The following is a 25,295-nucleotide window of genomic DNA, read 5'->3' as shown; positions in this document are numbered from 1 at the left end:
CAACAAGCATGACAACAGGAGAAGGTCATGTGAAGCTGGAGGCAGGGATTAGAGTCCTGTATCCACAAGACACGGAATACCTGGAGCCACCAGAATCTGCAGAGAGCAAGGAAGGAATCTCTATTGCAGGTTTGAGAGGGAAAGCAGCCCTATTGAGACCTCAGTTTTAGACTTCCTGATTCTAGACCTGTGGGATAATACATTTCTGTTATTTTAAGCCACCAAGTCTGGGTAATTTGTTACAGCAGCCTCACTCACCTTCAATTTGCCAAATGATCTAGTAAGTCAACCAAAAACCAGAGCCAAAGTAAAAAGATAATGGCTGTAGTGGGCTCTAGCTTGGAGCCAGTGGAGAATTAGGCCTGTTTGTTTTCAAGCTATACAAACCTCTCAACTAACCAACTGCTTGCATAAGAGGTAGAAAACACTGTTCATTCAATAAATAAGTTAATAAGCACGGACTTTGTTCAAGGTCTATGCTAGGCTCTGGGGACACAAGGATGGATAAAATCATTACAGCTTAGTGGGCAGAGGGAGGAACTGAGCCAGAAATAAAGCTTCTGGCTCAAATCACTTCCTGTTTGGGGATGTCAGTCTCTCAAAGCATGGGTTTTTGCAGTTGTCCTGTGAGGAGAGTATCCGCTGTCTTTACTGGACAAAGCTATTTCAAGGATCCTTGAGATAATGTCTCAAAGGAATTCCAAGATCATTTAAAAAGAAAAACAGAATTGTAGCTAACACTGAGATGTGTCCCAGTGAGGGGCAGAGGGTGCCTATCCCCTCAGGTCTTACCGATTGACTTTCTCTCTGAATTTAGACAGTTTCCTACCCTTGTCAGCACAGCCCTGTGGTCAGACAGCCAGCCACTTACTACCAGGGATCATGACTCACTTGTGAGAGGAAACCCATTTGCCATCTTTTCTCATTAGGAATAAAAAGACATATGAACTGGTATGTTAGATAAGAGTGAAACTGTAGGTACCAGTCAACCAGGTCATGTGGAATACAGATTTTATAGCCAGTCAAAGGAGATGGCTATCAGGGTGGCTAGAGCAATGAGGGAAGAGTTAATGGGCTGGAGTGCCACCTAAGAGTCCTCACACCATGCATGACCTTGTCATCCTACACTTTAATTCTTTGCCCGTGACTCTCAGTAGATTGTGAATTCCCTATGGAAGGAATAATGTTTGTTCAATATTGTACCTCTACTGTCTTGCACAATACCTGGCATATAATAGGCACTCAATTTTTTTTTTAGCTGTGGATTGACACAATACCTTTATTTTATTTATTTATTTTTATGTGATGGTGAGAATTGAACCCAGTGCCTCATACATGCTAGGCAAGTGCTCTACCACTGAGCTACAACTCTAGCCCCTCAATATTTGTTTTTAAAGTGTATTAAAAATGGTAAGATTTGCTAGGTACCATGGCATGCACCTATAATCCTAGCTACTCAGGAGGCTGAGGCAGGAGGATTGTAAGGTTAAAGCTGGCCTCAGTAAATGAGCAAGACCCTGTCTCCAAATAAAAAGAGTTCTAGCTCAGTGGTAAAGTGCCCTCTGAGTTAAATATCCGGTACAACAACAAGAAGATAAAACTGATGGTTGCTAAAACTCAGGTAGACAGAATGTAGAAGGGTGGTGTTCTAGGGAACAAGAACCCAGGAATAAAGACATAAGCCTTCAGGGAAATAGAGTTAGAAGGATGATGTGAAGAACTCCCCACTATTGATACCAATACTGCTTTTTGGGCTTCATTGCCCTGGGAGACCTTCTTTGTTCCATTAACAGAACTCTAATGACTTGGAGGAAAAATACTTCCCATCTTCCGATCACCAGCATATCCACAGTCCTTACCCTTGAGCACCTCATTGATATACTGGTTGAAGTAATCCACTCTCAAAGAATCATCAAAGAGATCTTCACTCTCTCCTATGGGCATGCCATTTCCAGCCAGGTAGATGGGAACTTTTCCTCTTGTGTATTCCAGGGACACAAACCGCAACAGCCTCCTTATACCCCAGGGCACTATGCGAATCCAAGGAGAGGAAGTTTGGGGCCATGCAGGGTCCACATGTTGGGAGAAACCTCCGATATTATCATAGCTGGGGATGCAGGTGACTCGTTGGGCCTTGCTGATGAGGCGGGAGGTGTAATGTGACAGGCCCAGAAAGTCGGCAGAGCCCTTTAGGAGCTGCTTCTCGGCCTCGGTGAATTCAGGGAGCTGGGCCATAGGCTGGGGACACTGTTTGTTTATCTGTTGAATCTGAGCCTTCAGAGTGGCAGGGTAGTCTCCATCCACAAAGATGGGGTGTGCAAACCAGCCCAGCATGAAGTGCAGGAAGCGCTCAGAGGCTATCAGGTCCTCAGGTCTCTCTGGAGACAGGGGCTCTGCCCAGTGTGAGTTCAGCACTATGCCCACATGCCCCTGCTGCTGCAGGCGATGCTGACTGTCATAGTGGTGCCAGGTTCTGGCGTGAGCCTTGAGGATCGAGTGAGCCACCTTGTGAGGAAGAAAGAAGGAAACAGCGCTTAGCGTCAATGACAATGTCAACAATAGCACTAATGAGCCAAAAATAAGGCCACAATAACATCAATGAGTTAATACCAATGTCAATATCAAGGCAACAGAGAAGACAACACTTTGTCAACATGATATCAACACTATTTTCAACAAGTCATCAACAACTCAACATTAACACCAATGTCAATAATGTCAACTAGTCAATAATAACATCAAAAAATCAACATCAGCCAGGTGTGAGGCGCATCCCTATAATCCAGTGACTCAGAGGCTAAGCAGGAGGATCACAAGTTCAAAACCAGCCTCAGCAACCTAGTGAGGGCTGCCATAAAATAAAGTTAAAAGTAACAAAGGCCTATGAATGTAGCTCAGAGGTAAAACCCTCCTGGGTTTAATTCCCAGTACGGTGAGGAAAAAACATTATTGTCAACACTATCAACATCAGTGTTAACACCAGGGAGGCAACGAGTTAAACGTTCAACATCAACAAATCAACACCGACAGCATCAACAACCACCTGAACATAACATGTCGAGAGCACCTACTGCTCAATAAATCCTGTCACATAATCCTTTCAACCACCTCATGTGGCAAGTTACAGCAATTATCACTTTACATATGAGGAAAACAAGATCCACGTAGGTGTAATAACTACAAGGCTACATACAGTCAGGAGAAATGTGAGAATATAAAACCAAGACAGTCTGACTCCGGGCCTGTTTGTAATCCACATCCCTATAATCCAGTGACTCAGAGGCTGAAGCAGGAGGATCACAAGTTCGAAACCAGCCTCTCTACTCAATAAGTGATTATTGAACAATTAGTCCAGGGTAAAGGGGTATTATTTTAATTAATGCACAAGGGAGAAGACCACTTTTTCTAACCTACTTGTTCTGTAGTCTTCTTAAATGTATAAAGAAAAACCACAACCAGGAACTATCCCCCCACAGTGCTGGGGATGGAACCCAGGGCTCGTGGCGTGCTAGGCAAGTGATCTACCACTGAGCTGCATCCCCAGAGTCTCTTTATAGACTTAGCTCATCATCTTGGAAAAGTTATCAGCTTTCTTGGTGGAACATGGGAAAATAGGGATAAAAATGGAGTGGTATGGAGTATAACAAGATTACTTTCATATCAAGACTGTCAATAACTTGCTCTGCAAACTTGAACTATCGGTTCCCTCAATTTCAGCTTTTCTACAAGAACTGTATATTATGCAGGAGGACTAAGTGAGATTCGCATACGTAAAGCACCAAGCAAAAACTTGGAGTGCTGAAGGGAGGTTGCTAAATCTTAGTTTTTTTTTTTTCTTTTTATCATCTGAAAAGATGGACACGTACTTTTGAAGAATTTCATATCAAAATGTGGCCTGGGAAGCAACACGCCTGGCTTTTCTTATGTCCTGAATGTTAGTCCTTAATTGAGCTCTAAACACTACTGGCAAACTTCTCCTTTCCAAAATGCAGGAATGGGCCCTACTTAACTAGTCTGTGCTGGGCAGGGTGCTCAGTGGGCCATTAGGCAACCATTAGAAACAGTCATTGTCACTGTGATACAATGTGGAAAGTGCTAATAACATGATGCCAAGTAAATAGTGAGCACTAAACCAAGGCCTAAGTGCAAAAAGCCAAGAATGGAAAGAAATACTAGTAATGAGACATTGTTCCTTAATAGTTGTTATGGACTGAATTGCGTCACCCTAAAATCTGTATGTTGAAGCCCTAGACCCCAAGGCGACGGTATTTGGAGAGGAAGCCTTAGGGAGGTAAAGAGATTTAGGGGAGGTCACAAAGGTGGCGCCCTCTTGGTGAGATTAGTGTACTCACAGGAAGAGCCATCAGGGTGTGCTCTTGCTCTCCCCATCATGTGTGAACATAGCTAGAGGGCAGTCTGCAGACCGGAATGAGAGCCCTCCCCAGAGAGACCTTGATCTCGAATTTCCCAGCCTCCAGTAGTGTGAAGAAAACATCTCTGTTGTTTAAGCCACCAGCCTATGGTATCTTGTTACAAACTAAGACTATCTCAGTATTAAAACATGTTAATTAATAAATAACAAGCAACAATTGAAGGAGCTGGGGATGTGGCTCAGTGATACAGTGTTTGCCTAAATAAATAGAATTTGAGAAGAAGAGTGAAGGGAACTTTCTCAAAGTCTCTAAAAATATCTTGGGAGTCATAGTAAAGCCTAAGAAAGTCTCAGTCATAAGAAAAACCTAAGAAGAAAAGGTTTGGATGAGTTTTACAACAGGCAGACACTGAGAAAGCATGAAACCTTTTGATTTCAAAGGGGCTGCTTTCCAGGCACGCAGTCACTTGTTAACAAGAGCAGAACAGAAGCTTTGAGAGAGGGGCTTTGGCATCTCATCGTGTTGCTTACACATGATGTTCCAGTTCGCTCTAATTGTGAACATTTCAAATTGTTCTAAGTTTATTATGTGTGCCACTAACATCTCTCCTAGAAGGTTATAACATGTTGAGGACATGGCTGATCTCTCCCCTTAACCTGGAACAGAACCCAAAATATGAAAGGGAAAGCCAGCCTAACAAATCTACTCTAAAGAATCTTACCAGGGAAAGCTGCTGGATTTTCTGGGAGATTCTGAAAGAAAAAGGGACATGATGGAAAGAACCCATAATAACCCATTTGAAATTTGGTCCCCAGAGCCTAGCATTGTGGTGCATGCCTGAAGTCCCAGTTACTAGGGGAACTGAGGCAAGACAGATTGCTTGAGCCCAGCTGGGAGTTTAAGACCAGCCTGGGCAACACCTGAGAGCCTGTCTCAAGAAAAGAAAAATTAAAAATTGGTCCCATTTGTCTATCTCCATCTTGTCGAAACGATATCTGATTGCCTTCTAAGAAAGCCACCTCCGTGTCCCACCTCCCCATCTCTCAGTGTGGGTAGGGCCTGGGACCTTGGCCCATACCTGTCACGAGTCCCCTAGCTGAGATCCAGAGATGGATTCAGGAGTGTGTCTGTGGTCACCCAGAGACCAGGAGATAGGAGCAAAAGCAAATGGCTGCCCAGGGATCCCAGGGATGAAGACAATAAGGGAAATGAGAGAGCTGCTGGGTCTGGAACTATCTCCTGTGCTATGATCAAGTTCCATCTTGACTAAGCTACAACCAAGATTTTTCAGTTTGCTGAATTCACAAATTCCCTCCTTGATTAACACAAAGAGGCCTAGGTGACATGAGAAACTTGCTTTTTTTTTTTTTTTTTTTAAAATAAGTGCAGTGCTGTGGGTGGAACCTAGGGGTAGGCAAGCCCTCTCTGGCTATGGTTCCAGCCTGGGGACTTGCTTTGAGTCAGGAAGGGAGTCTCAGAACCTGTCTTTCAACCTGCAACCCAACAGTGAGGTCATCACAAACATTGTTTATCCTCTCTGAGCCCAATTTTCTCATCCATCAGGGCAATTCTAAGGAATTCTATTTTTAAAGAGCTAGTACAGTGCCTGGACAAATTAAGGTAATTAATTTATGGTTTCCTTTCCCTCCTTCTGATCACCTTTAAACAACAAAAAGTAAAGACTTGCTGATGCAAAAGAGACAGATAAAATTACTTCCTTCCAGCCCAATTAGGAGCTGTGGGAATGGGCAGTACCTTAAAAGAGGCTACTCCTGGGTCAGAAATGCCCGGTGCATGTTGGCCGGTGCCATAGCCTGCATAGCTTATCACCCATGGCTCGTGGAAGGTCACCCACAACTTCACACGGTCCCCAAAAGTGGAGAAGCAGAAGGCGGCATAATCCAGGAAGGCATCCACCACGCTCTCATTCTGCCATCCGCCGTGATCCTGCAGGGCCTGAGGCAGGTCCCAGTGAAACAGTGTCACCATGGGCTCGATTCCAGAGTCCAGCAGGCTGTCAATCAGCTTGTTGTAGTAGGCAACCCCTCGGAGGTTGGGGCTGGTCCTGTGCCCAGTGGGGAAGATCCGGGACCAGGAAATGGAGAACTTGTACACTTGAGCCCGGAGGCCGCGGAGCAGGGCGACATCAGAGACTGGCTTGTGGTAACTATCACTGGCCACCTTTGGTGTTGCCTGGCCATTGATGGCATTCAGGTGCCCGTATTGGTCCCAAATGCTCGCCCCTCTCCCACCCTCAGCCCAGCCTCCTTCCACATTAAAGGCTCCTGTGGAGACGCCCCAGAGGAAGCCTTCTGGAAAAACATCCTGCAGGAAGGCATCTCTTTCTGCCCTGGACTGGTTAGCAAAGGTTTCCCAGACTCTCTGGTAGGCTGAGCCTGAGTACAAGGACCCAACTGCCATCTCTTGGTCCTGATGCTGGTCGGTCTGAAGGGCCAGGCTTTCAGTCAGAGAAAAAGATACGCTGTGGGGTTGAAGTGACACAAAGGAATGATTAGTGACTTGGAGTTACAAATACCCCCATGCTGATGAATAGGGTTCAACGGACTTAATCTGTAAAGATTTCAGAAACACTGAGTCAATTGCCACATTCACAAAGTCATAGCAGGCAGTGACTCTTAGTTGTGGAAATTGTTAAATATTGTTCTTACTTGAGAATAGTAACAGTGCTACTGATCCCCATGTTGGTCTACCCTGAATACTGTCTTCAGTTCTGATACCGAACTTATTCTTCTTATGACTTATTGTGTAAAACAACTAATAATGAGGATTTAAATTTCTTGAGCCAAGATTCTGTGCCAATCACAGTGATAAGAGTATATGTATATTATCTCATTTAATTTTATGACTAATTTACAAGATAGGTACTACAACTAATCTTCATCCTACAGAGCGAGAAACAGACTTAAAGAAATGCATACCTTCTGGGCCTCAGGGGCAGCAGCTATTTACCAGCTGGGACAAGAGTATTTCAATAATGAAACTGTGGATATAGCTCTCCTGCTAAGTACCAACTATCTGGGCATGGCAGCACACACCTGCAATCCTAGCAACTTAGGAGGCTGAGACAGGAGGATGGCAAGTTTGAGGCCAACCTAGGGTAACTTAATAAGACCTTGTCTCAAAATAAAAAATAACAAGGGCTGAGACAGTGGAAATACTGGGAAATGATATTGGCCAAATTATATTGTTAGAGTGTGTGCATGTACAAATATGTAACAGTGAAGACCATTACATACAACAACAATGCACCAATAAAAAAATATGGAAAAGGAGTCTGGGAATATGGCTCAGTGGTAGAGTGATTGCTTAGCATGTGCTAAATCCTGGGTTCATCGCCGTACAATGAAAACAAAAACCAGACAGGTACCCACTAAATATCAGTCTTGTCTACAATCTCTTTTCTTCCTCTTGCTGTCTGGATTGCGGACAGGATGCCAGGAGCTAGAGCGTCCATCTACCAATCTACCCAACTTAAGGATGAAAATGTAACAAGATAGAGGCCTGGACTCCTGGTGAGCATCACTTCTCCTTGATCCCAAACCTTTCAAGTGGTAGTAATGTCTCTATTTTTAACCACGTACCATTATGTGAATGTGTGAATGTTTCTGCTATGTGTATATGTTATATATTTGAAATAAAACACCACATCAACCAGGCACATGCCTATAATCCCAGACACTTGGGAGGCTGAGGCAGGAGGATGGCAAGTTCAAAGCAAGCCTTAGTGAGGGCAACTTAGTGAGGGCAACTTAGTGAGGTGCTAAGCAACTTAACAAGACCCTGTGTCAAAAAATTAAAAAAGGGTTATGCATGAGGCTCAGTGGCAGAGCACCTGAGTTCAATCCTCAGAATTAAAACAAAAGCAAATCTTACACACACACACACACACACACACGTGAAGTGCTATCCTTACATGCGACATAGTCTATTTTCTATTTTATTCTAGTCCGTCTCCCATTCCTTTCCTTTCTTTTTAAAAAAGTTTTTGGTTGTCATCCTCTAAATTGATTTCACCTTCAGTGAGCTGGGCCCTGCAGGCTGGAAAGCATCAACCACAGTGTACTGCAAACTGTACCCAGCAGAGCCAACCTTGAGGAAAGGCTAGCAGAAGAGGATGTGTCTGTCCACATGGGGAAAAGAAGGTGGAGGTCAAGAGCATCACCTCTGAGGGCCGTCATGTGGAAGGAGACCACACTAGACCAGATTGGCCCAGAGCACAGAACTGGCAGAAGTGACAGGGACACTGAAGAGGGGTCTCCCTTCCAAGGGGGGATGCCAGAGCAAATCAGCCCCCCAGTAGGGATCTTCTAGACCAAGCCCCTCTGCTTTACTTAGCATCAATTTCCCCAGATTTGCTAGAGCAGTGGAGAGGGGGGGACCACCATTTATGGTTGTGGATTATCCCAAACACATGAATTGTGGAGCCCGACCAGTTATGTGGGAGCTGCTTGGTGCTTAGTCAGCTGCGCACATACACAGCCTGGGCTGATCATGACCTCACTCGGCCCTCTGACCCTGACTCTGAACTCCTGACATAGACGAAAGAAAGTCTGAGGAAATAAACTGCCCTGGGTGGAACAGGCCTTGGAGCAGGGAGTCTGGGGTTTGCCTAACCTGGGGAAAGATTTAGTGCACTAAGAAGCACTCTGTGGCCAGAGAGATTCCAAGTGCCCCGCTTCAGCCCACCTACCTCAGAGAGTCCCAAACAATGCTCTTCTGTCCCTTTGGGATGTAGGGCTGTCTCCCCTGCTGTGCTCTGGTCTTTTGGGGACCTCTCTGCCTCACCTGTGAAGTCTAAAATTCTCGAGGGAGAAAACTGGTAGTCCTGAATCCTCCTCCCCTGCTTCCCTTCCACCAGCAGGTCTCCATCCACATCCAACTGAGTCAGGGTCCCTGCTGTAAACCAATGTTGGATCTTCCCTTCAGGAGAAATGCAATGAGGTCAGGGTGTTGGAGAGAACCTCAGAGCTGGTGTCACTTGTGTTTTGTACTTACTGACCTCCCAGGGAATCCATTTTATTTTGGTCTGTTTTTTTTGTTTTTTGTTTTTCTCTGCCAGAAGACATAGCCCAGCACTTCTTGGTGGACTGTATGGTCAGGGAGAAGGTGACTTCTCTGCTCATGGCACTATTTTGCCCACACAGCAGAAAGTCTGACGTATGACAGCTACCCAAGCAAGATCTGTTAAACTCAACTGCTGATTTGAAGTGAGTTGAAAATATGGACAATAAGAAGTGATTATGGCTCTGGACAGCTAAATGGCACCACTGTTCACAAAATGTCAGAGGAATGACAAGGAGAGCTCCAGCAGAGGGTCTGGGAGCCAAATGATGGTCTCCAGTCTGTCCTACATAATAGCATGGTGTATAAAGTCCACCTGTGACATCCTGAGGGAGTGCTGAGGTTGTGGGGAATTCTCAGTGCCACCTTCCACACCATCCTCTTTTTGCTCATTTAATGTGGGATATGATATAATTACAGGGCTAACCTTAAATCTGCTCCAATTTCTTTTAAAGTATATAATTTATAAACCTTGTAATTTTACAAACTTTAGTCATTGATAAATTTTTTTGCTGTCTCATCATTGATTAAAACCTCTATCCTGAGAACTCTTAAGATAGCCTTCTGCAAAAACTGTCCCTCCTGTCTACACTGTCTCCAGTGGAGAAGACATTTCACTTAAGGAAATGGGGGCAAGAACTCACTTCATGAACCGAGTGGGATGGTCAGATCTCTGTTTAACCTGGCCTCTTTTCCACACGCACTGTTTCTAAGATCTTAAACTAGAAGAAAGGATTCAAATCTCAGCTCTGCTAATTGTGTGCAGCTGGAGTGAATTGATAACAGAGGAAGCCAGACCGTAGAGCCTAAGCCAAAATCCAGTGAGGGATAACTTCTCCAGCTTTCCTCTGACCCGTTCTCCTTGTTTTTGAATGACCATAATAAACCTGCTGGTCCAATAAGCAGTGCCAACAATCCCAAAAAGAGATCCCATGTGAAAGAACAGCAGAATAATCTAAAAATATCAGTGACTTAATCTAACATCACCTTTTCTTGGAACTTGATGAGCAGGTCAGGAGCTCATTAACATCAAACCCAATGGTGAGCACTTGGTCTTTATTTATGGCTGTAAAAGAAGAAATTGAACTCTGTATGAAACTCAACCAAGAACGTGTGCATCTGATATCAGCAGTTTTCCTCACTCATAAAATATCCCCAAACTCCAAGCAACAGTTCCAGGTCCCTCTGAATATACCAAGGGCTAAAAGGTTAAGGAGAGCAGACATTTCTGATCTCCTTACACACTTAATGGTATAATCAGAATCATCTGAAGATTAAAGAGATTGTCAGCTTCACCCCAAAGCCTCCGACACTGGTCTGGGGGGGGGGGGTCCAGGAAACGCATTTCTAAGTCCCCAGGTGATGCCGATCCTGATGCTGCTGGTCCAGGAACTGCAAATTTGAGAACTGTTGATTTAGAATTTAAACATCTGAAAGCAGTGGAATTTTAAAATTGTGGTTTGCATATACATCAACATAAAAGTTACCATTTTAACCATTTATAAAGGTCTGGCATTTAAAAACAGTACTCATGGTGCTATCAAAAATGAGTTGGGGTGAGGATATTAGGTGAGTGTGCACATTAGCTGCAGAGGCCCGTGGAGTCAGTGAGGCACAGGGACGGGAGGGGAGGGGTTACAGGAAACAGGGCACCACTGACTTCTCCCAGAACCTGGCCTATAGATGACAGGGGTGGGACTGAGTCTCAGGGCACTCCAGCACATGTCCCTCTGCCCCTTCCTGTGGAGTCTCTAGCAGCCACAGACTTAATGGACCCCGGCTTTCCCCTGGCACAACTGGACCAGGAGCAGCCTCTTGATCCATGGTCAATCAGATTCTGTCAAGAATTTGCATTAAAACACTGAGAAGATGGTCCCTGAGCTTCAGGTCCTGCACCTGAAAGTTTTTAGCAGCTTAGGTGCCCACCCAGGGCTATAGTCAAACTGAGGTCAGAGGGACAAGGGGAAACAGAAGGCACTGACTGGGGACAGGCATGAAGCAGTCCTACAGAATGGGGCAGAGATGAAAGACCCTGGAGGAAGAGGCAATGGACGGAGACTAGCAAACAAAGATCAGCTTTCATGCTTACAGTTCACATCCGAGGCCCAATGGTCTTTATCTGTGTAAGAGGCATCCCTGGCCTTATATAGAGCCTCACCTCTTTTTTTTTTTTTTTTAAGAGGGTGGGGAGAGGGAGAGAATTTTTTTTTTAAAGAAAGAGTGGGAGAGAGAGAGAGAGAGAGAGAGAGAGAGAGAGAGAGAGAATTTTTTAATATTTATTTTTTAGTTCTCGGCTGACACAACATCTTTGTTTGTATGTGGTGCTGAGGATCGAACCCGGGCCACACGCATGCCAGGCGAGCGCGCTACCGCTTGAGCCACATCCCCAGCCCCAAGGGAGAGAATTTTTTTAATATTTATTTTTTAGTTTTCGGCGGACACAACATCTTTGTTTGTATGTGGTGCTGAGGATCGAACCCGGGCCACACGCATGCCAGGTGAGCGCGCTACCGCTTGAGCCACATCCCCAGCCCCCAGAGCCTCACCTCTTTCTTGGGGCAATGGGAGCTGTTTGCCAGGGAAGGCAGAGGGCCCCCAGACCCACCTGGGTAGGTTTCTTAGACCAGTCGTCCTCCCGTGCCCCTCCTCCTATTCAAACCCCAGCTTTTAAGACTGTTAGTCACCAGGCTAGTGAACCAAATGTCTCTCAAAATCTCTCCCATGAGGACCCACTTACCTTCCAGAAGGCTAAAAAGCAGACTGGCAGGACTCTTCCTGGTAGAGAGACAGTCCTGAAGTTTTAGGGTGAAGATAAAAACTTTCACTTTTGGTTCAATGGTCTGAAAAATATAAAGGCCAGCAAGTAAATGAAGCTCCCTAGGAAGTATCTTTTGAAAAGAGGGACAGGGTTTCAAGATGAGATGTCACAAACATTCCCTAGCTTTGAAAATGACCTCTCGCCATATCAGTTAATTAGAGTAGCTGACTCTAGACCTTGAAGGAGAAAGACCTACACGGTTTAGTACACAGGCCACCCTCCTCACCCCTACATGCACCCTTCCTTCATCTTAGGTACACAAGGAATGTCTTGGAGCCAAGAACAAGGCCATCTGCTCTCATGAGGAGCCCATGTTACTCAAGAAACCACCATCACCATATTTTTAGATGTCTGAGGTTTGCTTCAAAATAATCTGGTTTAGAAGGTAGAGGAGAGGGGGATAGGAAAAATAGTACTTGCAGCTACAGATGGATTCATAGGAGTTCCTTATACTTTTCCCCTTACTTTTAGATACACCTGAAATTTTCCATAATAAAGTTAAAAGAGCTGTCATTGTTAACTATTTTGGTTTAGATATGAGGTGCCCCCCAAAAGTTTGTGTGAGACAATGCAAGAACATTCAGAAACATTGTTCAAAAACAATCAGGCTATGAGAATTACAACATAATCAAGGATATGATGTGACCTAATCACTGATTTGGATTAATTGGGTGGTAACTGTAGGCAGGTAGGGTGTGGCTGGAGGAGGTAGGTCACTGGGGGCGTGCCTTTGGGATTTATATTTTGTCCCGGCTGAGCGGAGGTCATTCTTTGCTCCCTTGTTGCCATGTCCTGAGCTGCTTTCCTTTGCCATACCCTTCCACCATGATGTTTTGCCTCATCTTGGGCCCAGAACTATGGAGTTGGCCATCAATGGATTAAGACCCTTGAAACAGTAAGTGCCAAATATACTTTTTCTCCTCTACATTGTTCTTGTCAGGTCTTTTGGTCACAGAGGTGAAAAGGTGACTAGAACATTAAGTGTAGAGCAGGTGTTCTCCACTTTAGTATCACGGGAAGTATCTCCAAGCTGACTTGCTTCATTTCATCTTACCCTTTCTTGGGAGGCTGGGATCTGTCTGGTTATTTTCCCTCTCACTAATTTTTCCTCCTCTGAGCCATTAAAGGCTACAAGAGATACCAATAGCAACTACTTAAAAGGAGCCAGTCACATTCTTTATTTTCTCATAGCTTCCTTTGACAATGTCCCTTCTTGACAGATGAGGCGTCCAAAGCTCGGAGAAGCCAGGTGAGCTGCCCATGAGCACACTGTTGGTGGAGCAGCACCTCCACACAGGTTCGGTCCTTTCCCAGGGATGGGTCAATGCAGGAGATCCAAACAACTGAGGGCAGCATACTTACAGAACTGAGGGTTTTTTCCTTCTTGAAGGATCCATACAACTGGTGGGGGGGTGTGGGTAAATTGTGACATTCTAGGACTAATGAACTAGAAATATTTGGGGCCCCTGCCCTGCCTTCTGCAGAATGAAGCGTACCCTGGGTGAACAGAGCCTTTTCTGATAACTTGATATGGGACTCAGTGTGTGCCTCTTGCAGAACTCAGAAGCTGGGGCTGTGCTGTGCCTCTTTACCAAGGTGCTGAGGATGTTCTCAGGCCCTAAGATACCTGTGCACCATTGATGAGCGGCAGCTGAGGGCCCCTGAGGCTCAGCAAGGTGCTCTGGGGAGATAGGAGGGATAGAAGTGAGTGTATATTGATCTCGACAACACCTCCACCCTCTCCCCTTGTAGTCCATGGGAGAGGCCCCTTCAAGTGTGGGGGCATCTAGGGTGAGAAAGGAGGTTATGTTGAGAAAGAAGCTACAGGCAGCATGCTGCAGGCTCCTGTGGATGCTCCTCAGCCCCCCTCCTCAGGGAGAACTCAGCTGTTCTTTTTTGCATGCTGGGGATCAAATTCAGGGCCTCATGCATGTACAGGGCATACTCTACACTGAGCTGTAGCCCCTGCCCCATTCTAAATCTTTGAGGCTGCATCTGAGTTGTGAAGTCCAACATCTGGAATTGAATTCCTACATAAGGAAATAGAAGGAAAGAAAGAACTGTTGCAGGGCTTAATATATGGCTCCCAAGTTTGTCCACAGGATGGCCAGCTATGAACTGAGGTCTCATAGCATTTTCCAGACACCAGTGGTGTAGATCTTGAAAAAGAAGCACTGTAAACCACATCATCTAACACAAATCCTGCAGATACTCCTGTTGACTGGAGGAAAGCTGCATCTGAATAACTGAGATGGGCTTTTTTAGATGTTTTTTAGATTCTGAAGCCTTTAGCTTGGCCACAAGCTCTGGTTTAATCCCTTGAGGCAGGGAAAGGCAAATTTTGTTGTCAGGCATAAGAGGATCTCAAAGATACCACCATTCTGTTTAAGACCCAGAAATCTCATCCAGGAAGCCCAGAAGTGCAGGCTGTGGTTCTCAAGCAAGTTTAGGTTCAGGTGAGAAGAAGCTTACAAAACAATTAAAATAGTATGCGATTAAAAAAAAAAAAAAATTCAACCTTCAACCTTCATTATAAAGTTGCCAACATTTTGCTTATTTTTGTTTTGGAGAGGCAGTGTAGTGTCTTAGAATGAGAAAGCCCTGGTTCAAATCCTACCTCCAGCACTTACTAAAAAGCATCTGACCTTGGCTACCTAGGCTCATTAAGTAGATTTACACTTGTGCAAATGCGTTGGTTTAGATATGGTTTAAGTGTGTCCTCTCAAATGTTCGTGGGTTGGGTCTTGGTTCCCTGGGTGGTGGTATTGGAAGGTGGTGGGGCCTTTAAGAGGTGGGGCCTAATGGGAGGGTGTTAGGGCAACTGGAGTGTCCCCTTGACTGTGGGACCCCAATCTCTCTCTCTGGCTTCCTGTCTCACTGATGTTTTTCATCACACACAAGCTCCCATCATGATGGGATGCAGCCAAGAGGGGCCTGACCAGAGCTGAGCTGAGCTGAACTGATGCCAGTGCACCATCCTTGAAGCTACAGAACTGTGAGCTAAATAAACCTCTTTTTAAAATAAAGTTAGCTTGCCTCAGGTATTTTGTTGTAGTATACAAAATGAACTCACAGCAATCGTCACTACCATCAATGAACTGTCTTTTTAAAACGGAGAACACTGAAATTTCAATCAGGCAATTCCAATGAGAGTAGAAGATCCAACGTGAATATGTACCTTAACAATTCAACCCTTGTTTCCTTTTCTAGGAAAGACTGCCTAATACCCAGTGTTCTTTAGGGATGTTCTTAATGAAAATATCCCCAGATGCATCGTGGCAGATCTTTTGACTGTGTAGAAGTTCAGTTCACACATTAACCAACACATTAGAGGTCTAATAGGCTCTTAGGAACCCTCACTATTCATTGTTGTTAAGGGAAAAGGGATCAAATTACCTGCAATATATTCAACTTCTGTGGTAGACTCTCCACACTATGGCATTCATAAGACAAATCAAGAGATAGGAAATCAACTGAGTCCTAGAAATAAACAAATAGGGTCATTAGAGAATAAGAAATTTCAAGGCAAAATGCTGCTTAGAAGTATTTTTTATTTCTCCCCTTATTTCTAAACTGAATACCACAATGTGAGGTTTTCCACTGTGTGTGAAGGGGGAATGCCTATGTCTTTTTGGGAATACCTCATCTGTGTGCTCTGCCAAGAGCCTGGCACACAGAAAGTGCTCACTAAGTGTATATGGTTAAATAAATGAGCACATGAGTATTCCAGAAATGGTGGGTTACACCATGTAGACAAGGGAAGGCACTGGAGGTCAGAGGTGTCCCCAACAGCACATTCCTTGAGGCCCTCATGAGCTCTGTGGACCTTTCTGGGGTTTGGGGTTTTGTTATAGTTTCAGAGCAGTTTGAAGTGCACCCCAGTTAACCCTAGCTTGACCCATCGACTGAGAGCATGACTCTCGTGGTCCTAGTCTACATTCTGATTAAGGATATAACCTTGGCCCTGTCTCTGGCCTGCCTATGTTGAAAAAACTCAGAGTCTCAACACGAAGATACCACACTGCCCACTTCTCTCAGTGAGTGGATGGCTACTCCATTTCTTTTTATTTTTTTATTTTTTTTATTGGTTGTTCAAAACCTTACAAAGCTCTTGACATATCATATTTCATACATTAGATTCAAGTGGGTTATGAACTCCCATTTTTACCCCAAATACAGATTGCAGAATCACATCGGTTACACATCCACATTTTTACATAATGCCATATTAGTAACTGTTGTATTCTGCTACCTTTCCTATCCTCTACTATCCCCCCTCCCCTCCCCTCCCATCTTTTCTCTCTACCCCATCTACTGTAATTCATTTCTCTTCTTGTTTTTTTTTTCCCATTCCCCTCACAACCTCTTATATGTAATTTTGTATAACAATGAGGGTCTCCTTCCATTTCCATGCAATTTCCCTTTTCTCTCCCTTTCCCTCCCACCTCATGTCTCTGTTTAATGTTAATCTTTTCCTCCTGCTCTTCCTCCCTGCTCTGTTCTTAGTTGCTCTCCTAATATCAAAGAAGACATTTGGCATTTGCTTTTTAGGGATCGGCTAGCTTCACTTAGCATAATCTGCTCTAATGCCATCCATTACCCTGCAAATTCCATGATTTTGTCATTTTTTAGTGCAGAGTAATACTCCATTGTGTATAAATGCCACATTTTTTTTTATCCATTCATCTATTGAAGGGCATCTAGGTTGGTTCCACAGTCTTGCTATTGTGAATTGTGCTGCTATGAACATCGATGTGGCAGTATCCCTGTAGTACACTCTTTTAAGGTCTTCTTCAGGGAATAGTCCAAGAAGGGCAATAGCTGGGTCAAATGGTGGTTCCATTCCCAGCTTTCCCAGGAATCTCCATGCTGCTTTCCAAATTGGCCGCACCAATTTGCAGTCCCACCAGCAATGTACAAGTGTACCCTTTTCCCCACATCCTCGCCAGCACTTGTTGTTGTTTGACTTCATAATGGCTGCCAATCTTACTGGGCTACTACATTTCTAACCGTGTCATAGTTAAGCCATGGCCTGCCTCTCCCCGTCATGGATCATCTTTTCCCTTAGGACATCTGGTGAGAACCAAGTGTGTCATGGACTTTGATAACTGATTCATCACTGGCTCCCCACTGCTTTCCCAATCAAGTTATCATCAGTGTCAACAAGACTCCTCACACTTGCCTGTGCTCACTCAGAATTTCCCTTACCCGTCTTCTCCGTTCTTGCTTCTGTTTGTCAGTTCCATATAATACATAGTAATTGAGTCCCTACTCCTGAAAGTCATTGTGTTAGAAACGTGAGTGGGGATTCATATTTAAAGATAAATAAGATTCACAGGAGAAGGGCGCACTCCTGTAATCCCAGCGACTTGGGAGGCTGAGGCAGGAGGATCACGAGTTCAAAGCCAGCCTCAGCAACAGCAAGGCATTAAGCAACTCAGTGAGACCTGTCTCTAATTAAAATACAAAATAGGGCTGGGGATGTGGCTTAGTGGTTGAGTGCCTCTGAGTTCAATCCCAGGTACCCCCCCAAAAAAAAAAATTCACAGGAGCTTACAAGTTAATAAGGAAAATTAATACAGACATCACTTACATGAAGAAAAGGCAGAAAACAAGACGTGCTGTAAGAAAAGCCCACACCGATGATATTCAAACATCAGTGGGGATCACACCCACCTGGGAATGTGGATGCCTTCCAAGGGCCCAGATTTGTCCCACCACACTAAGCCTTGGTCTCTGTATTCTAACTCTAGGTAATTCTGATACACAGCAAAGCTTTGGAATTGGTCTAAACAAATGGCTAAAGGGTCTAAGTGGGGAAAGAGTTCAGCAGGTTGAGTTAGAAAGCGTTGGGAGTGTGGTTAAGTAAGGCCTTCTAATAGAGCACATTCACATGGACATTAACAATAGGTAGGATTTTTTAAAAAATATATTTTTTTAGTTGTTGATGTACCTTTATTTTTTATCTCTTTATTTATACATGGTGCTGAGGATTGAACTCAGTGCCTCACACATGCCAGGCAAGTGCTCTGCCACTGAGCTACAACCCCAGCCCTGTAGGTAGGATTTTGATGGAAAAAGATTTGAGGAAGGTAGGACAGGAAGGACAAGAAGTAGATGTCATGCATCATCTTGAAGAGAGTTAGCTAGCATAGTGTATACACTGGGTATAATAAGAATTGAGGAAGACAGAGGAAAGCCCTGAGGGATTTGTTGATTCAGGGGAGTGTGGCATCCTGATGGGATCCGAAAAAACTGTGCTTTTGGAAGGTTACCCTGAAGCATGGCGCAGCATGCATCTAGGTAGGAAGACCAGTTCAAAGGCTACTGCCAGACACGCATTTTTCTGATGAGCACTTTGGTCTTCTGAGTTTATAACTGATAGCAGTTATTACCCTTTGTAAATCAATTCAGGCAGCAATCTGGTTGTGCAATCAGCCCGAGAGAGTTGTTTATTCAGAATCTTATCACATCTGGGGTTTGAGTTCCTGCACTTGTAAATCTGAAAACTGAACCCTGATACATGTAACCCCCAGTGAGTAGTATGGGGTAATGACAGTACCGTGACAACGTCACAGGAACTACAGAGATCAGCTGTTTTTTCTGATGGCTTTCCACATTGCCCAGCAGTCAAAAGGAGGCAAACCTGCTTACTGCTCAGATGTTTTAATTTTTCTTTTTAGAATGGACAGTTATAGAGATGTAGAAACCAGGGTAGATACTCTAGGGATCACATTTCTAAAACCCCTCTACTCTAACATCTATTTTGCTATAAATGGATTTTTTGTAAGCTTTTGGACATTTTTTTGTTGTTGTTTCCTTTTCTTTCAGTACTAGGATCGAACAGGCTAGGCAAGCACACTACCACTGAGCTACACACCCAGCTCTTTTTATTTTGAGACAGAGTCTCACTAAGTTACCCAGGCTGACCCTGAACTTGCAACCCTCCTGTCTCAGCCTTCCGAGTTGCTGGGATCAAAGATGTGTGCCACTGTGCCTGACTCTTTTTTGTTTTTTTTCTTACTAAAAAAGTATTTATTTGTCTTCCCTCTGTCAAACCCTGAGCCAACCACTTTGCCTAGAAAGGGACATACAGGGTGGACAAGATGTGGGAGGAATAATGTGAGGCAGAGACTGCTCCTTCACTTGGCAAAGGAATGAGAAAGGCCACCATCAGACAGAAGAGTCCCATGGCCTCTGAGAGGGAAAAGCCCGAATGGCGTAGGAGAAGAGCTGTTGCTTCAGAGAAGGGTTCCTGGCATAAACAATGATAAGGCTTCCAAATACAATCCCAATCCCAGCCCCAGAGCCAGCCACCCTGACTGTGGCAGCCCCGGCCCCAATGAACTTGGCTGCTATGTTGATGGCCCCTAAAATGGTGCTGGTTTGGAAGCTGGGGTGAGGGAAAAGTGAGGTCAAGGGACGTGGGACTGCCAAGCTGTTGCAGCTCTCCTATGTGTCTCTGGTCGGTTCAGCACCGTGGGAGATAGTGGTAGGCTCAGCAGCTGAGAGGTGCTCCTGACCAAGGAGTGGGTGGAGAGGAACTTGGAGCAGGCATATATTTTTAGGGAGTGAGGGGCTGTGGCAAGAAAGCTGCTCCCTGTGCAGAGAAGACAGTGTGCCTGACTTTTGAATTCTTTTAAGAATGAATCAGGGCAAGCAGAAAGCATTTGGCTTCTTTGTTATAAGCAAGCCGACACGGACAATGCAAGAGCTAGGGATACCACAAATGAGATATTGTTTTTAAAGCAATTCTGAATTTAGGGAATGTATGACACTCAGAAAAGGCATTTATACAAATGTCAAACCAGCAGACAAAAACTTGGCACAACTTTTGCTGGACGCAGTGGCACATGCCTATAATCCCAGTGGTTCAGGAAGCCGAGGCAGGAGGATCACAAGTTCAAAGTCAGCCTCAGCAAAAACAAGGCACTAAGCAACTCAGTGAGACCCTGTATCTAATAAAATACAAAATAGGGCTGGGGATGTGGCTCCGTGGCCGAGTGCCCCTGAGTTCAAATAAAGAAAAAATTACAACTTTTACAGGGCGTGGCGGCACACACCTATTATAATACTAGGCAATTTGGGGAGGCTGAGGCAGGAGGATTAAAAGATCAAGACCAACCTCAGCAACTTAGCAAGACCCTGTATTAAAATAAAAAATTTAGGAACTGGGGTTGTAGCTCAGTGGTAGAGCGCTTGCCTAGCATGGGTGAGGCCCTCGGTTCCATCCTCAACACCACATAAAAACAAGTAAACTAAAGGTTAATTTTTAAAAACATAAAAATAAATTTAAAAATTTTTAAAAAGGAATGGGGATGTAGCTCAAAGGTAAAGTGCCCCTGGGTTCAATCCCTAGTACCAAGAAAAAAAAAAAAAAAAAAACCCAAAAAACAAAACAAACAACTTCCCCCAGGTACTATAGAGGCTGTATCTCTGGGTTGTTGTCACCTTGCCAAGTGCAGATGTGGATGGTTCTAGCAGGAGCTCCGAGATCTCTTCCACTCTTAGGACCACAGAGAGCTTTCCACCTGAAACAATCAGAAGAAGAGCAGGTGAGCGAGAGCAGCAGGCTCTGACCAAGGAAGCCACTGGGGCATTCATTTTCTATCCACCTTTCTCTAGGAAGGTAGAACTTTAAAAAGGATTTATGAAAGAAATAGTTCACATGATTTTATCTGAAAGGCTATAGAAAACAAAGTAGTGGGGGAAGAAAAAGTCCCTGAGAGACCGTTTTGTAGGAACAATATCCCTGCCCTACCACCAGCAAGATAAAAGGTGGCAAGGGAAGAACCTGCTCTGAAGGCAGGGTGCACTCAGGAAACTGATGTCACTTTGTCCTTGTTCACTGTGTAGATCTCAGTATAAAGTCCTACTGTGTATTGAGTGAGAAACAAAGAGAATATTACCGTATGCAACGTGTTTTGATTTAAGGAATCTAACAGTGACTCTCAAACTTTTGTATGCATCAGAATCACCTGCCAAGATTATTTTAAAATGCCAATTTCCAGACCTCCACCCTCAGATTTGGAGTCAGCCAACTAGGATGAGCCCAGGAACACACATTTTAACACAAGCTACCTATGTGATTTGAAGTGGTCCTGAGACCGTAATTTGATAAACACTGAGCTGTATTCTTCTTAAGTTGCCTTACATTGCCAACTTTTTTTTTGGCGGGGGGGGGGGGGGTATGATGGTACTGGGAATTGAACCCAGGGATGCTTTACTACTGAGCCACATCCCCAGCCCTTTTTTAATTTTTTGAGACCGGATCTCACTAAGTTGCTTGGGCCTTGCTAAATTGCTGAGGCTGGCTTTGAACTTGCAATGCTCCTGCCACAGCCTCCCGAGCTGCGGGGATTACAGGTGTGCACCACAATATCTGGCTCCCTGAATGCATTGATCAAAATAATCTGGCCAATAACAAGCTGCTGTTGCTAGAGGTGTGGCAGGGGTTACTAGATGTTGCCCTGGAGTGTGTCCCAATGCTGGGCAAATGGGGGTGCTATGTGTGATTCTACTCTTCCTATCAGAGGGATGTTCACTTTTTTCTCATCCCTCCAACTCTGCCAAAAATCATATCTTCTTTTTCCTCCTGATTGGCAGCACATCTAACAAATCAGTAGAAGGTTTATAACACATACAGAAAGATTATACTTTTTTATTTGCTAAAAATTATGTTAAAATAAGGCTAGGGAAGTAGCTCAGTTGGTAAGTGCTTCCCTCACATGTACAAGGCCCTGAGTTCAATCCTCAGCACCACCACAAGAACAAAATTGTGGTAAGATATAACAAAATCTACCATTTTAAACACTGTGTGTGTGGCAGGGGAGGGTGGTGCTGAGGATTGAACTCGGGGCCTTGTGCATGCGAGGCAAGCACTCTACCAACTGAGCCATGTCCCCAGCCCATAAATACTTTTAATTGTACAATTCAGCAGCATCACGTATATTCATATTATTGTGCAGTCATCACCAGCATCTCTCTTCAGAACTTTTTCATCTTCCCAAACTGAAATTCTGTACCCACTAAGCAGTAACTCCCCTAGGTATCTTCTCTTCCAGCCCCTGGTAATCTCTATTCCACTTTGTCTCTGAATTACTACTGGAGGTTACTGCATATGATTAGAATCATAGAGTATTTGTCTTTTTTTGGGTGTCTGATTTATTTCACTTAGCATGTCATCTTCAAAGTTAATCTATGTTGTTGTGTTAGAATTTCCTTCCTTTTTAAGGCTGAATAATATTTTTTTGTAGGTGCATTCCACATATATTTATCCATCTATAGACAGAGATTTGGTTTGTTTCCACCTTTTAGATATTATGAATAATGCTAATATGTACATTGGTCTACAAATTCTTGTTTAACAGTCTGCTTTCAATTCTTATAGGTGTATACCCAGAAGTGGAATTTGGATCATATGGTAATTCTAAATTAAATATTTATTTTATGTCCTGGGGACTGAACCAGAGCCTTGCATGTTAGGTAAGTACTCTACCACTGAGCTATACCTGGCCCCTAAATTAAATTTTATTTATTTATTTTTGCAGTACTGGAAATTGAACCCAGGGTACTCTACCACTGAGCTACCTGTCTAGGCTCTTTTATTTATTATTTTATTACAGGGTCTTGCTTAGTTGCCCAGGCTAGGCTTGACTTTGTGATCTTCCTGCCTTAGCCTCCCCACTTCCTAGGATTACAGGCATGCAGCACCATGCAGCCTGGCTAAGTTAAAAATTTTAAAGGAACCACCATTCTGTTTTCTAGAGTAGCTGTGCCATTTTACTTTGCTGACCTCAATGCATAAGCACTGCAGTTTCTTTATGTTCACACCATCACTTGTTTTCTCTATTTCTCACTCTCTGTTTATAATGGCCATCCTAATGAGTATAAAGTGATAACTAATTGTGGTTTGGATTTGTATTTCTATATGATTGGTGATGTTTCATGTGCTTATTGACCATCTGTGTTATTTTCTTTGGAGAAATGTCTATTCAAATCCTTTGCCTGTTTTTCATGGGGTTGTTTTTTGTTTTAAAATAAAATAAAACAAAACAAAATGAACAAAAAGGACTAGGGATTCAGTTCAGTGGTAGTGCATTTGCCTAGCATGTGAGAAGCAGGAGGATTGTAAGTTCAAGGCCAGCCTCAGCACCTTAGGCACATCCTATTTCAAAATAAAAAATTATAAAAGGCTGATATTAGCTCAGGGGCAAAACACCCCAGGTTCAACCCCCACTGCTGCTACCACCACAAAAAAAATTGTGCATATACATTATATAGTATAGACACATACATATAGTATATAATAGAAAGAAGAAAGCATACATAGTCCAAAATCGGTATACCTAGCATTTACTTTGGGAATTTATTAAAAACATAAATGTTCTGGTTCTGCCTAGAACTACTGAATCAGAACTTCAGGTTACCTAAGAAATAGGAATATGAACAATTAAACTTACAGTATTCTCAGGGCTGGAGGTATAGTTCAAGGTAGAGCTCGGGCCTATCATGAGTAAAGCCCTGGTTTCAAACCCGCACCACACACACACACACACATAAAACGAAGCAAAACAAAAAACACCTTATGGTTTTTCATTCCCTGTCAGTATATCATCATTTTATTTTGTGTTTGTCTGTCTCCCTTGATGAAATGTAAGCTCTAGCTGCAGTGGATATACAGTGGTCTTAGTGTCTTCATAAGAAAAGGGGTGGGGGCTGAGGAAGAAGCACAGGCAATCTTGAAGCCTTGGATAGTTAGGAAGGCAGGTCTCCTTGTGAAGGGAGAGGGGACAATGAGACAATCAGTGGCTGCACAGTTTCAAGAGTGGGCAAGAAATTTAAAATATATTTTTCAAAGGGCATTATGCAATATAAACTACCCTTTCCTACCTCCACTGGAAAATCAATACAACATTGGTCTCTCCCACTGTATAGATATGAGGAGTCTATTGAAAGTAAGCAGAAGAAATACCAAGTCCAGCTCTAAGAAGGATGGGGGAAGGTGTGTGCCAAAGCTGCTGGTGGATTAGCTTCAGGGTCAATGTGTACTTACCCTGAGAAGCATATTTTTCATGGTAAATATTATAGGCCTTTTTGTGGGCATCAGTGACAGTCTGGAGACGCGAAGCTCTTGATTCCTGGTGAGGAAGATCCATCATTACTTCCTCCAAGTCACTAAAGGTGAACCAGATCGCAACTAGGTCCCCAAAGGAGTGGAAGGCAAATGTGGCATAGTCAGCAAAGAGATCAGCAAAGCCTTCGTTTCTCTGCACAGGGCTGGCGGGTAGGGTCTGGTGGTGCAGCACAACCATGGGCTCAAGCTTCGCAGTCCTGAGGGCCTTGAGGAGTTGTCGGTAGCAATGCACTGTTTTCTCATCTGGATTCTTGGAGCTTCCTGATGGGAGAAGTTGTGCCCATGACAAAAATACTTTATAATGGGTGATCTTACTGGCATGAAGATTGTTGAAGTATTCTGGCAGGAAAGAGGGCAGTGGCTGGTGACAAACATAAATGTCCTTGTCCCCAGCTACAAAATTCAAACTCTGGTTTCCCAGTGGATAGCTTGGGTTGTGCAGCAAATCATTAGTTAGAGGACCAGCAGCTGAAATAAAATTTCTGTCAGATTCCCAGTCTAACCCCTCGCATGAAAAACTTAGTAGAACAATAAAGACTACATTCTGAGACAGCTCCATTTTCAGGGAACTGTTAGGTATATGGAAGGAATCCTGACTTTATAACAACAGCTGAGGTTGTAAAATTCTACATGATTATTAACAATATTTAACCTGGTTATCTATGGTAGTGAAAGAAGTACATGGTTCACAAATATTTAAAAATTTAAAGATGATAAGAAATAACATGAAACCCTCAAACTATCCATTGAATTTAAGCAGAAGAACCTAGAAAATATCTGGGAAAAAATTCTCCACTTTTTGTCTGTTACTTTATTTATTTATTTATTTATTTATTTAAAGAGAGAGAGAGAGAGAGAGAGAGAGAAAGAGAGAGAGAGAGAGAAT

General features: G+C 43.8%; 1 protein-coding gene and 1 pseudogene across 1 annotated transcript in view; both read right to left on the bottom strand.

Moving 5' to 3' along the window:
- The window catches only part of Lct (lactase), a 43,325-nt gene extending 18,357 nt beyond the window's left edge, over positions 1-24,968 (bottom strand). Inside the window, exons 1-7 of the mRNA XM_046463748.2 lie at positions 24,329-24,968; positions 20,725-20,804; positions 15,670-15,753; positions 12,193-12,295; positions 10,443-10,521; positions 6,129-6,855; positions 1,860-2,505 (exon numbers count right to left, since the gene is read on the bottom strand). Coding sequence (XP_046319704.1) covers positions 1,860-2,505; positions 6,129-6,855; positions 10,443-10,521; positions 12,193-12,295; positions 15,670-15,753; positions 20,725-20,804; positions 24,329-24,968 — 2,359 coding nt within the window. The remainder of the gene's footprint in view (positions 1-1,859; positions 2,506-6,128; positions 6,856-10,442; positions 10,522-12,192; positions 12,296-15,669; positions 15,754-20,724; positions 20,805-24,328) is intronic.
- LOC124106131 (ATP synthase F(0) complex subunit C2, mitochondrial-like) lies at positions 19,352-19,943 on the bottom strand (annotated as a pseudogene).
- Positions 24,969-25,295: the final 327 nt, after the last annotated feature.

Source organism: Marmota monax, unplaced genomic scaffold, assembly GCF_021218885.2.
Source record: "Marmota monax isolate L192 unplaced genomic scaffold, Marmota_monax_Labrador192_F-V1.1 WCK01_AAM20220418_F8-fsc00034, whole genome shotgun sequence".
NCBI lineage: Eukaryota > Metazoa > Chordata > Mammalia > Rodentia > Sciuridae > Marmota > Marmota monax.
Note: the sequence above shows the minus strand (reverse complement) of the source record. Positions and strands in the feature narration are given on the sequence as shown.